This window comes from Taurulus bubalis (assembly GCF_910589615.1).
Source record: "Taurulus bubalis genome assembly, chromosome: 20".
In the NCBI taxonomy this organism is placed as follows: domain Eukaryota; kingdom Metazoa; phylum Chordata; class Actinopteri; order Perciformes; family Cottidae; genus Taurulus; species Taurulus bubalis.
In genome coordinates, this window is record NC_136608.1 from 2926596 (window position 1) to 2940808 (window position 14213).

Genomic DNA, 14213 nt, shown 5'->3' on the forward strand with positions numbered 1-14213 from the left:
CAGGCCTGCTGACCTGATGAAAGAGTCTGTTAACGGGTTGCAGATGTATTTGATCTTTCTCCCAGGGTGCCTGACTGTAGCTGGTGTTCTACTTTAGAGAGATTTATGCTGTGTCACACTTTAATCTTAAAGGGAATAGTATGACATATTCATTTTCTTGCTGTGAGTTTGAAAAGATGGAGTTGTAAGATGTAAGATGTAAGAAAAAAGAAGAAATGAATCAATAAAAAATATGTTTTTTAATTTGAGTGCATGTCTTAAAAAAGGAGGTTGCTAAAAAATTAACTAAATGAGACTACCAAACATCATCAAGCCAAACACTAGTCCTCCTTTAGCTCAGTTCATAGCCCCGACTTTAGCTTTTTTCCATTCGTTTGTGAATGTCACTCAAAGAAGAGTGACTAGTGAAGATGATCCGGCTGAGTCCTGCCTCTCCCTGTGCTCCAGTTAACCGGGTCCTGCTGGTGCTGCTGGTGCTGCTGGTGTGTCTCCTCCTGCACAGCTCACTGCTCAGAGCCTCCTCTCGGCCCAAACCCTCAGGTACTCAGGCTCCACTCAAATCTGAACAGAGCTAATTACATTGTGTGTGTTTATAAAAAAGCGGATCCATCTTCTTCCTCTGTGCCATATGTGTCTATGAAAACACACCAATGAGCCACACTGTTGCCCTGGGTGACATGTTCCTCCATTACCATGAACACACAGTTGATTTTGCCTAAATCCAATTTAAACCGTCCTGCTGCCACAAACACTCGACAAATGCGTATCAATGCGCAGCTGAAAATAGTCCCCAACAAACGCACTAGTCTGTTTTTACTGTTTTTAGGAGGTTATTGATCATTTCTGTCTCTCAGATCACTGGAAGAGCCTCGGACACAAAGCACGAGTCCCCGCAGAGAGACAGCCGGAGGCGCAGCCTGTCGTCCCCGTCGTCATATGCGCATCGGAGGAGCGCATCGGCGCAACCATGGCGGTCATCAACAGCGTCTACAGCAACACCGACGCCAGCGTGTTCTTCTATATCGTCACTCTGCGCGACGCCGTGAAGCTGACGAGGTTTGTCACCTAGAAATGTAGAGAATCTTTCATTATAAATACATATTGTCATTGCCTTTCCTCGTGACTTTTTCTTTCTTTCTTTCCCAGACAGTACATAGTGAAGACGAAGCTGAAAGGCATCAAATATAAGATAATGGAATTCAACCCTATGGTTCTGAAAGGAAAAGTGAAGCCAGACTCCTCTCGACCCGAACTGTTGCATCCAGTGAGTTCTGGGTTTTGCCATTTATATCGACACACACCTGACACACCTGACACACACTTTACACACACCTTACACACACCTTACACACACACCTTACACGTGCACAGACGAAGCTCCAACGTGCGCTACCCAACAATCTGAGTGTCACAAAGATGAGACATTAGTAACTTTTGTTTTGTTTTTGCAGCTCAACTTTGTGCGCTTCTACCTGCCGCTGCTCGACATCAAACACAAGAGGGTGATATACTTAGACGATGATGTCATCGTGCAGGGTATGTATGTGATCATGGGAAGGAGACCATGCATCCTTTAGGTGAAATGGTTTTGAGGTTGGCCTGTTGATAAAACGCCTTCTCTCAGTGATACAGGCTGAGTGGTGAGGAAACAGACGAAGAACCTTTTGAACATAATTCATATTTTTTTTTAATACGAGATTACAAGAACTCTTTATTAGTATTTGTAAAAAGAGAGTCCAGTAGTGTGAGTCCAGCCGCCATGATGTGTGAACTATATATAGTATAAACATATAGGTATTGATCTGAATAATGAGTACAACGTTCATAATGATATAATTAAGTATTGTTAAGTTTAACGTATGTACAGTTTGTGTAATCACTACTATAAAGCACTATTAAGTAATAATACAACACAATGAAGTACATATTATAGAAACCAAAGTGAATACTAGGATACAACACAATAATATAAATGCACTATAAGGAAGTAGTAATATAGTATTGTTATATATTGATATAATAAAACTGTTTCACCTAAATAGTTGTTATGATTTAGACAATTTCTCATGGATGAACATAAAATCGACACGTTTGTATTTATTTATGTCTTTGTGTGTGTGTGTGTGTGTGTGTGTGTGTGTGTGTGTGTGTGTGTGTGTGTGTGTGTGTGCTTCCCAGGCGACATCAAGGACCTGTTCAATATGAAGCTGAAGGCCGGCCATGCGGCTGCGTTCTCCACTGACTGCGACCTTCCCTCCACACACGAGATGGTGCGCAGCATCGGCATGCAGGTGGATCTTTACGTCTTTTATCGTATTGCATCATCATAACTAGTGTGAAGAGGCATCGTAGAGGCTGTTTGTCTGGTTTATTGAAATGTGCCGTCCTCTCCTCTGAGCCTGTCCCCCAGACAACCTACATGGGCTTCCTGGACTACAGGAAAGAGGAAGTTAAAGACCTGGGCATCGACCCCAGAGATTGCTCGTTCAACCCTGGAGTGTTTGTGGCCGATGTCGGCGAATGGAAGAAGCAGAAGATCACCAAACAGTTGGAGAAATGGATGGAGGAGAATTACAGGTACGCATAGTGGCCGTCAGGTTCTGGAAACCCTCCAGTGACTTTTTGCAACATGCCATATTTACTATCTGAACAAAGATTCAAATGGTTTACAAAGACTTATATTTGCACTAACTTGAGCACTCTACGGGTTTTGAGAAGTTTCTATGGATATTTTGTTTGAACTTTTTTACTTGGCTGGACTGAATGTAATTAAAAAAAAGATCCTCAATTTGAAAAGAGTGATTCAATTAGTTAGTCTTTTTTTCTTTTTCTTTTTTTATTAAATCACCTTTTGTTTAATGTGTTTTGTGTGCAGCCAGTGGGAGAGCTAACTGTTTTTGACCGCAGTGAAAATATTGTTTTTGAAAGACTAAACATCAACAAATATGGATTAAAACAGAATCTTTGGTTGGATTAAAACCTGCTTTAAATTTTTTTAAATGATCACATTTATATTTTTTCAATATTCTTTTTTCTTACATTTGTGTTTTTAACATGCAATATATTGTTACATAATATTATATATTATATTATAATAGTTCTGTCTCTCTTTTTTGTTGTATGTTGGCTGTTTTCTTTTCAATGTCAAGCACTTCACCCGTGTAGTTTGTAACATAAATACACATTTTAACGTATATATTCATTGATCAGAAACCCTCCTCCTCTCCACCAGGAACAACATCTACAGCAGTGCGATGGCAGGAGGCGTGGCCACTCCGCCCATGCTAATAGTGTTTCATGACAAATACACAACACTGGACCCGTTGTGGCACGTAAGACACATGGGTAAGACTCCGGTCCACACACAGAATAATCTCAGTATTAATTGTTAAATGCCTAGTTGTTGTGCTAATTGGAAGCTTATTTGAGCAAACAAAGTATAAAAAAAACACACTTTTACAAATAACATGAAAGTTATTAAAGTATTTTAACAGAGCGAATCACTAATCAATCATAAGGAATTTGAATTTAAAGCTCTTTCCTGTGTTTCCAGGCTGGAGTCCAGACGCCCGCTATCCAGAGAGATTCCTGAAGGAGGCGCGCCTGCTGCACTGGAACGGTCCTTTTAAACCATGGCACTACCCTGCTGTTCACTTGGACCTGTGGGAGAGGTGGTTTATCCCAGACCCCTCCAGGAAGTTCTCTTTGGTGCGACCCAAAAGCGACAGCTGAGGCCTGTGGGACGTCCCATGTCTGAGCCTCAGGTGGACATGAAGCGTGTGAGGTTCAGGACTTACTCAAGCAGAGGAAGAAGGCGTACTGCCAAACGTCCGGAGAATGTAATGCAGAGGAATCCAATGCTCTACGTATTTAGCCTACGAATGCTAAATCCACAAAATGTGACTAATCTGTTTTCGACAGCAAGTCTGTAAAGATATTAGAATATAACTTGGAGGAATGTGTTGAAGGTGAAGATGATGAAACTCATAATAGTGACGAGAGTTTAGAGTCTTTAGAAATCGAGTGAAGAAAGAGAAAATGTCTTTCCATGTGAACCTGAAAAAGATGTCCAGAACTCTAATATGCGGTCTCGTCTTTGCTGGTCTACTGTCATTTTCAAATAAAGCTTTGGAATCTTGAATAATACATAACTGTGTCCCTTTCAGATATGCTACTGATAGTTAGGCTTGTTCTAAGTCTCTGGCCAGGAAATGAACATTCACATCAGCCTCAGTTTATTCACACTCATTTAGCAATGTAAGCATGCTAACGCGCATCAATATGGACAACGTTATAAAACTTCTGAAACATTATACCTGCTAAACGTCAGCATTGTCTTTGTTAGCAGCGTTGCCATGTGTTAGCATTTAGCTCAAATCCCTGCTGTCGTATAGCTTCCAGAGCTGCTAGCTTGCCACTCCTGGCCTTGTTGCTAAACACTGAATACAAATAAATGAAAAGAGCTTCACTCACATATTCTTTATTACAAAACTCTGCAGCTATGTGGAGCTGTTTTTAGCCTCTCTTAGCTCATTTGTTTCTGCTCTTTTTCTGTTCAACACCAAACAAGACACAGTAAGCTACTAGCTAAAGGTACAGTAGAGAATATAGCACCCAAAAAGCCTAAACCCTGAAACTGTAAATTCTTATCTTATTCTGTGATGATAATAAATGTAAAATATAGCAATGTAAAGAACAATTGTGCCTTGGTAGCCAAATGGTTAGACAGTATTTCATGCATTTCACCAAAATCCCATAAAACAAAAAAAAACATTGACTTCGAGGCGAGGGAACCGGAAGACTTCGGCCTCATTTCGGTGTTTGAGAAGTTATTCAAGAGGCAAGGTTATTTCTATGGCCCCTTTCAAAGACAACAGATTTCACATTGCTTTGAATGAGACAAAACACATTAAACTAATCATTTGTATTAAAAAAGGATTCACTGTCATTCTGGCTAGCGGAGTTATTACTTTATTCTCTATCAAATGTGTTTTTTGTTGTTAAGTTACTGTAAAGAAACGAATAAAGAAAGACATATTTTTTTAAATGTTGGATGTAATTTAATAATTCAGATGCACAGTTTGTGAAGAGAGATTTCTTCAACCTGTATGTCTCTCATCTTTGATCATGTATAGAAACAAATACAAACACAATGGGAAATCTTGTTTGGATAATGCTGGAAGCAGTGGACATGTCATATTAAAGTCTGAAATAAAGCAGGTCTATTCCACACTGATGAAGAAGTCATATGATGAGAACTGCAACCTCTCAGCCGTTGCTTCATGAGCTGAACACCTCCAACATGGCCGCCAGAGGGCATGGAGTCATGAATGCTCTGTCCTCAAGATGTTAACTCAGAAGTAATGTTGAACTCATCTCTCTTTTTGCAGGTTGTAAAAAAAACTGTTCATGCTCAATTGTCATTTTCTCTATTTAAGTCTCCATTAGAAACTGGTGCTAATATTACTTTTTACTCTACTTTGTTGTTGTAATTATTCTTTTTTTAGTTAAGTTTGTTTACTTTGTTTAGTTACCTTACTCATATTGTTATTCTATTTTAGTTTACACTGGTATTATTTGTTTTATGCTTAACAAATGTCACTAAATTGCTCCTGTATGTTTATATTTTTCAATCTGTAGTTTTTTTGTGCTATTCTTCTGTTGTAATCTTTGATCAAACTCTGGCACAATCATTTCCTTCTGGATTAATAAAGTTATATTTGATCTAATCTTAAAATTTCAGCTCATGTTATTATTATAGGAATAGGACTTTTCAGACATGCTTGTCTTAAATAACCATGATAGTAATGTACTAATTGGACTGTTCTAGTGGCAATAATACAACTAGAAGAATAACTCATTTGTAATGTTCTGTTGATGATTTCTAACCATTTTTGTGTATTAAAGATATAGTTTGTCATTTGAATGTGATATAGTCAGTGCACCTTGTGGTAAAGTCACCATAAACACACGAAGAGGAACGAGATACAAAAAGACCACCACACAGACTGTGTGTTTTACATCTATAGTGATGACTGGTCTCTTTAGTCTTTTTTTTATCAATAAATGTGTCAGAAAATGTATTTATCACTTTACCATTAAAACTACTCTCCCACTGCTCTCCTCCTCCCCCACAGGTAAGCGCGCCACTAGTGTTTCCATTACCGTAACGCAATGAAAAGCTCCGCTTCTTGGCGTCCAGAATTAGAATTACGGTACGTCGATAGCGTACATTGTCGAAGAGTTACGGTAATTTGAATTGCGCGCGTCACTTTCTGTGGCCGGCGACAGGGTCCGTATTAAAGAGGTCCTCACGCGCAGCGGGCCGCGTGGAGAGGAGGCGCTCGCCACCGGCACAGAAACTGAAGGAAGTCAGAGCAACAGAGACAAGTCAAGACAAGTCTGTCCCTCCACGAACCGGGTCAGGCCCACAGGTCCGACAGGTGAGTACAGCGGATGGGAGTCATTGGGTTTTTAAACGCACACACACACACACACACACACACCCAAAGGGTTCAACAGGGAAGAGGGGACAGCGTCTGTCTTCCAGGACACGGAAGGCCGTTTCCGTCTCGTTTCCTGTCAAGACCAGCTAAACCCAGTCCCAATGTCCCCAGAACGTTTAGTTCAGCTCTGTACTGCCCGTAGTGAAGCTGGAGCCAGGCGCGCGCCCGAAAATGACTCCATCGTGTAAGGCGCGCTCGGTTCGGGCGATCACGTGACTGCCAAATAATTAACTGATAAATGCACTATTTACATATCAAGGATCACATAAAGAAGGACAATACTTCTTATGGATCTTTATTTGAGTAAATATTTTGCAGCCAAATTAAATAGTTTACAGGATATTCAACCTAAATGTCTTTATGATGTATGTAATACTTGTTTTTTTACAGGGCTTGAACAAAGGTAATAAAGTAGTCTATGAATATGAGATATGAGTTTACAGATAATTAAGATCCCCCCTCGTCATTGTGGCTTTTGCCGGTTACACCTACAGTCTATGTTCATATCTCTGGGTTACACCCGCTAGCGGAGGCTCACCAAGCTGTAGGTGAGCTCAGCTGGTAAAGGTTGAGCCTGAGAGGCTTTGAGGCCTTGAAATGTTATGAATACGAACGGAGCAGCACTTTGCTGCGACATATCACGTTACCATGAAAACATCATAAAAACATACACGGTCTCGACAGTCAATTACAATATGTTTGACCCCCTGGTTTTAACATCTCTCCTTTGGAGATGAGAAGTAACTTATCAAACCATCTATTTACTGTTTTTTGCCAAAACAGCTTTAATAACTAAAGGAAAAGAGATGGTTGATGAATAAAACAGGCGTGTAGCAATGTTTCTGCTTGCATTCCCCTAGTTTCATGCATTATGTTCCATCTTTAATCTTTAATGTTTCTATTTAAATGTAATATGCCAGACTGAAGACCCATGTGCCGGTGTTTTTTTAATGTAACCTTGTGTTTAATGTCGCAGTGAATTGTGGGTAATTCTTTTAGGCACAGTCTGCAGAAATGCTGCTTTACGTAAAGGGTCCATAAGTGGGTTGAGATTGGGACTTTGAGGGATCAAGGCCAGACCAGTGCGAGTCCCACACTGCAGGACACGTATAATATGGAACATGCAAACCATAAGCAGAATGTATTACCCAGTCAAATGTTTCAGTGTCATGCAACACGACTTTTGCTGGAATTGTGTTAATTCTGTTTGTTTCTATTTCACAGGGTTGTTCTCAGACATGGCCGCAGCCAGCAGTCCCTTCTGTGAAGATCAGTTTCTGTGCTCCATCTGTCTGGATGTGTTCACGGCTCCAGTCACCGTACCGTGTGGACACAACTTCTGCAAGGCCTGCATCACAGAGCACTGGGACATTCACCCTCAGAGTCAGTGTCCCATGTGCAAGGAGCTCTTTGACAGAAGACCGGCACTGCGGGTCAACACGTTCATATCCGAGATGGCCGCTGAGTTCAGGCAGTCGGTCCAAAAGAAAGCCAGCAGCAGCACCTCAGAGGGGCAAGAGTCCAAACCAGGAGAAGTTCTCTGTGACATCTGCACTGAAAGCAAAGGGACGGCCCTGAAGTCCTGCCTGGTGTGTCTGGCCTCCTACTGCGAGACCCACCTGGAGCCTCATCACAGGGTCGCAGGCCTAAAAAGACATGCGCTGATAGATCCTGTGGAGAACCTGGAAGGCCGGCTGTGTGAGAACCACGACAGACCCCTGCAGCTGTTTTGCAAGACGGACCAGACGTGCGTGTGTCGGTTCTGCACCGAGTCGAGTCACCGGTTTCACCACGTCGTCCCTCTGGCCGAAGAATACGGAGGAAAGAAAGCCGAGCTGGGACAGACGGAGGCGGAGGTTCAGCAGATGATCCAGGAGAGGCGCCTGAAGATAGCGCAGATCAATTGGGCCGTGGAGCTCAGCAAAGAGGGAGCGGGCAAGGAGACGGAGGAGGGCGTGCTGGTCTTCACCGCCGTGACGCAGTCTGTTGAGAGAGGTCTGGCTGAGCTCATTGAGACGGTCGACAAGAAGCACAAATTGACGGAGACTCAGACGGAAGGCTTCGTCAAAGAGCTGGAGGAGGAGATCTCGGAGCTGATGGCGAGACGCTCTGAGCTGGAGCAGCTCTCGCGCACAGAAGACCACCTCCAGCTGCTCCAACGCTTCCCGTCCCTGAGCCCAGCTCCGCCCACCAGGGACTGGACAAAGGTCAGAGTTCACGCGTCCTATCACGGGACTGTCAGGAGGGCTGTGGCTCAGCTGGAGGAGACGCTCGGTAGAGAGATAAAGAAGCTGTGTGCCGACGTCGAGCTGAAGAGCGCCCGGCAGATCGCCGTGGATGTGACTCTGGACCCTGAAACGGCACATCAGGATCTCATCCTGTCCGACGACGGGAAGCAAGTGAGTCGAGGTGATAGACGGCCGACTCTCCCAGACAGCCCAAAGAGATTTTCCACGCGTTGCGTTTTAGGAAAGCAGAGTTTCTCTTCAGGGAGATTTTACTATGAAGTGCAGGTGAAAGGGAAGACTGACTGGACGGTAGGCGTGGTCAGAGAGTCGGTCAGCAGGGAGAACGCCTTCATCACAGTGGCGCCCGTCAACGGCTACTGGATGATTCGCTTGATGAATGGAAATCAGTACAAAGCTTGCACTGCCCCTGCGAGCCATCTCGTTCTGAAGTCGAGGCCCCAGAAGGTGGGCGTGTTTGTGGATTACGAGGAGGGTCTGGTCTCCTTTTATGACGTAGACGCCCCAGCTCTCATCTACTCCTTTACTGGCTGTAACTTCACTGAGGCGCTCTACCCGTATCTCAATCCCAAGCGTAGAAATGAAGGTAAAAACATCGCCCCGCTAATCATTTGCTCCATCAATCGCACCGATTAGGAGTCACCGCCATGTAAATGACCGAATCACTTTCCCATTTGGTTCAGATTGTTGTTGTTTTTTAACATTGTCATTAATGCAGACGGAAATACATTTTGCATTCCATGTAAATGTTATTTCAATTGATAAAACGATACATTTGTTGGCAGTAAATCTCTTTAAATGCATGAGGGAATCCATAAAGAGTATAATTTCCTTCCACGGGTTAGTGCACCGTTGGTCCTGCTCCACTGGGAGGAGCCAGAGAAATAGTCCAGATCCTGAGTGGTTTCATTGGTGCTCTGAGGGTTTAAAATGCAGTTTTTACTTCCTGAATACAATGAATGTATACATTAGATTCTAGGTAACTCGGTCTGTTTGGCAGCACAGACGCATTCTGAAGTCCGCCATTCCCTTTGGTCAAAAATATAATTGGCCTACACATTTTGAATACACCATGATAATAACTTACAGTATGGTTAAATGCACAAAAATATGTTAATTAACTAAGAAATTGTGACAAATTGGAGAGATCATAAGAATCGCATTACTATGAAACGTAAATGTCATTGTCCCGAGACATGACATCAAAGGGCCAAAAGGAAAAATGCCACTGGATGCCTAAAATAAATAAATAATAAAAAAGTGACATTTGATGAATAATTAAAACTATAAATACAACTTTACCAATAAAACTTGGTGACCATAAAAAGGATTTTCATTATATTATTAGTGTCTTTCATCACATGTTTATTTTTTCTTAAAGATGATTGAGTTTTATTGTATTATATCTATAATTCTAGGAGTTGAGGATGTGTTAAAATCACATTTTGCGAGTTTATTCATATGTATTTCCGGTTATTCATTTCGGAGTTATGAGCATACAATTGTATTTTTGTACAGCCATTTAATGCAATGCTTATGTGTTATAGTTTGTTGTGTTTGGTTGTTTTTTTTGGCTGTAAGAGAAAAATGGTTTTGAAATGCTAATAAAGTGCATTATTAATACTATTGGACCTGTCATTGATCAAACTTGTTCAGGAGCTACAAGTTTAATTCAGAATCATTGTATAGACGAGCCCCTTCCATCACCAGTGGAGAAATTATTGCAGCTAGTTTGATTTATAATTCATTAATGGTTGCTTACCTTTGAAACTTGGTACAGCCGGCCTCCGGCTTTCTGTCTTGCGTCACAGATTATGGTCTTAAGTCAGTCTGGGACTTATTTTACTCTTTTGCTTTCAACAGTTCATTCATTTTATCAAAGATGTTGAATGCTATTACTGACGTGTGACGTGCATCAGAGAGAAAAACACTTCAGTGCTAGATATTGTTGCTGCAGTGTGTGTTCTCTATATGTTTATTGTTTTACTGTGATGTCATCCTCATGCTGCGTCATGACGTCCATCAACTGAATCTAGAGTGAAGGTCACAGGTTCTTAGCTCTGTGTGTTCAGAGGGGAGGGGTGGTTTACTCTTAAGGATCGCTCGCCTTCACCCCTCTAGGAATCCGATGAGGGATTTCTTTCCCGACATCGGGAGCTGGCATGAATGCATCAGAGCCGGAGACGTCATCGAGACGTCAAGAGTTCAGGTTCAGGTTGTTGTGGACTTGTCGGAGCTAAAAAAGTTATGAAGGTTAAGTAGCTTCCCGAAAGGAAACGAATGAGGCACTAGTCTAAATATCTGCACTGGGAATGTAAATTGTATATTAAAAACAACATTTTTGTCATATCTGCTGATCGGACCGAGCAATACCATCGACTCCATGTTTACGTCACCTGCTCCTGCCGTATCAGGCTTCCAGACTTATTGGACTCAGGTAATCACATGAGGCTCAGGTATGCAGTGATGAAACGTTTCACCGCCTGAAATAAAGAAAAGAAGTCAATGTTTATAGCAAAGACTCTGGAAATGTCCCAGCAGGCCGAGCAGCTTCCAATGGGATCTGGTGCCTCAATGAATGGAATTAAAAATCATGCTATATAAAACATGACTTTAACCAGTCTTATCTTTTTACATTCTTATTTATGTAATCATAATAGCGAGTGAGATTAAGGTTATTGAGAGACTGATTTTTTTTTGTTATTCCTCAATTTCTGGTTCAGGTTTGACTTATTTCCCTCTTTGAGTGTCCTTAGTATATGTTTTTTCTTTTTAATTGAAAAATCAAATGTTTAAATAAGCATTCATTGCTTGGTTCTTGCCTTGAATACATTTAATCTTTAGTTTTCATGTTGTGTGTGTGGTTGGGAATCTCTTAAACTTGTCTCAACACACTTGTCTCAACACCTCAACATAAAGGTACAGAGAAGAAAGGGAATACATTTAAATTGATAGAATCTTTTAAATATAATTTGAAAAAGATGGAATTAGAATGGTAACACTTCAAAAATAAAAAACTATTATCGGGGAAAAAGCATATACTATTCTTAAAGTTACCTCAAGGAACGATCCTCTTTAGTTGATTCTGGCGGCCCCTGTGGACGTACGTGGTAGTGTTTCCCAGCACCAGAGTCCCTTAAGGAAACCTCATTTCACTGCAGCAGGGTCTGACAGTTTGCTCCACCCGGTCCTGGTTCTGGTTCTCCCTCTAAGCGGGCCCAGCCATATAGAGCCATCAGTATCACATTCAGACTGCTTCATACTCATACATTCTGACAGGTGTAACGCTTTTCACAGCTAACAGCACCTTTAACCACAGCTAACAGCACCTTTAACCACAGATAACAGCACCTTTAACCACACCTAACAACACCTTTAACCACAGCTAACACCTTTAACCACAGCTAACAGCACCTTTACCCACACCTAGCACCTTTAACCACAGCTAACAGCACCTTTAACCACAGATAACAGCACCTTTAACCACACCTAACAACACCTTTAATCACAGCTAACAACACCTTTAACCACAGCTAACAGCACCTTTACCCACACCTAACACTTTTAACCACAGCTAACAGCACCTTTAACCACAGCTAACACACCTTTAACCACAGCTAACAGCACCTTTAACCACAGATAACAGCACCTTTAACCACAGCTAACACACCTTTAACCACAGCTAACAACACCTTTAACCACAGCTAACACACCTTTAACCACAGCTAACACACCTTTAACCACAGCTAACACACCTTTAACCACAGCTAACAACACCTTTAACCACAGCTAACAACACCTTTAACCACAGCTAACACACCTTTAACCACAGCTAACAGCACCTTTAACCACAGCTAACACACCTTTTACCACAGCTAACACACCTTTAACCACAGCTAACACACCTTTAACCACAGCTAACAGCACCTTTAACCACAGCTAACACACCTTTAACCACAGCTAACAACACCTTTAACCACAGACAACTGTGATATCACCTTGTGTCGGAACAGAATAACGGAGATGAAAGACGGGAAAACAGGAAAAACCTGCACGAGGAAGGAGAAGCTTGTATTTTGGCCATGTAGCAATAAAGGAGCTGAATTTCTTCTGACATTTTTGCATGTTACCATAGAAACACAGCAGAGAGCCCAGTCACCAGGCGATGTTGTGTTAATAACTGGTGTGAGGAAAAGTCTGTGGCCGGTGAGATGTGTGAGACGTGTGAGACGTGTGAGACGTGCCGCTGCACAGCTGGCCGACAGGGCAGGGTGTGTGTGTGTGTGTGTGTGTGTGTGTGTGTGTGTGTGTGTGTGTGTGTGTGTGAGCGTGTGTGTGTGTGGCATAGTGTCGAGTCACGTTTATGTCCCCGGAATCGAGACGGTATTGGTTGAGTCTTCCCTGGCCAGAGTTTTGACACACACACACACACACACACACACACACACACACACACACACACACACACACACACACACACACACAGATAACCATATGAAAGATAAGCAATGAATGTATCCTGCTAATAAGCATTAGCAGGATAACTATATCTGGGTGTCTGTTCCTTCGTCTCCATGAACACACGCACACACACACACACACACACACACTGCAGTTTACGTTGACCTAACCTCACACACACCGTCCTGCTGCCACAAACACTCACTGGTGAAAATAGTGCATGCACTTATGTGTAATATGCGGTCACATTGCACACTGATTGCCGGTATTTTGGAGCCTCAACGAAGAATAAAGAGAGACTTTGGGAAGGTTTTAAATTGTTTTAACTAAATTTAAGCCTTTTGTTTTTCCGTCAACAATATGAAGCGTTGACGTCATCACAGTACGTGTTCGAGGATGTTTGTGCTGTCTCATTTCAGTCGTGGAGAAAAAAATAGGTCGTTGACGAATGTTTCCGTGAATAAAATCGACCCTGACGCTCAGCTAGGTAAATGGTTAACAATTTCCTGTTTGTTTCCTGTGAAGTCGAATAGTAATGAAAGATCAAATTTAGAATAACGCCAGCCTCAGCCTTTAAAGCTGATTGTTTTCCACGTCGACATAACATCGCATTCATAACAGCTGCATCGCAAAACTTGACGCTCTTCTATATTCCCTTGTTTCCCTCGTGGCTTTCCTGTTTGTTACGTAATGAAGCTCTTTTGACAGCCTAAAATATACAACCTCAGAAGGCCGTGATCCCTCTGACCTTGAAAACCTGTGAACTGACAACATTTACTGTCTAAATTTACACCACGCCATTACAGTCAATCACTGCACAGCTGCACAGATGTGCGGTGAGCGGTAGCCTCCCCCGGCCTCTCAGAACACAAGGACTACGTGCAATTGCAGTGTCACGTCTACTTTTTCCATCTCAAACGTTCCCACAGTGGGAATGTGTGGCTTTTCATCCCATGTTTGTTTCCACCCACACATCCAAGTGGAGAAACAACTGGAGGTA

General features: G+C 42.2%; 2 protein-coding genes across 2 annotated transcripts in view; both read left to right on the plus strand.

The window, feature by feature from the left end:
* The window catches only part of glt8d2 (glycosyltransferase 8 domain containing 2), a 9697-nt gene extending 5598 nt beyond the window's left edge, over nt 1-4099 (plus strand). Inside the window, exons 3-10 of the mRNA XM_079235779.1 lie at nt 448-540; nt 855-1056; nt 1147-1264; nt 1452-1536; nt 2179-2291; nt 2399-2577; nt 3233-3345; nt 3554-4099. Of these exons, the coding sequence (XP_079091905.1) occupies nt 448-540; nt 855-1056; nt 1147-1264; nt 1452-1536; nt 2179-2291; nt 2399-2577; nt 3233-3345; nt 3554-3732 (1082 nt within the window). The 3' untranslated portion in view covers nt 3733-4099. The remainder of the gene's footprint in view (nt 1-447; nt 541-854; nt 1057-1146; nt 1265-1451; nt 1537-2178; nt 2292-2398; nt 2578-3232; nt 3346-3553) is intronic.
* Nucleotides 4100-7744: 3645 nt separating this feature from the next.
* Nucleotides 7745-9388, plus strand: LOC306752279 (E3 ubiquitin-protein ligase TRIM39-like; the record flags this gene model as incomplete). The annotated part of the gene is made up of 1 exon (XM_079236028.1): nt 7745-9388. One exon carries the CDS (start codon nt 7745-7747, stop codon nt 9386-9388), a length of 1644 nt encoding a protein of 547 aa, XP_079092154.1.
* Between the last annotated feature and the right edge of the window lie 4825 nt (nt 9389-14213).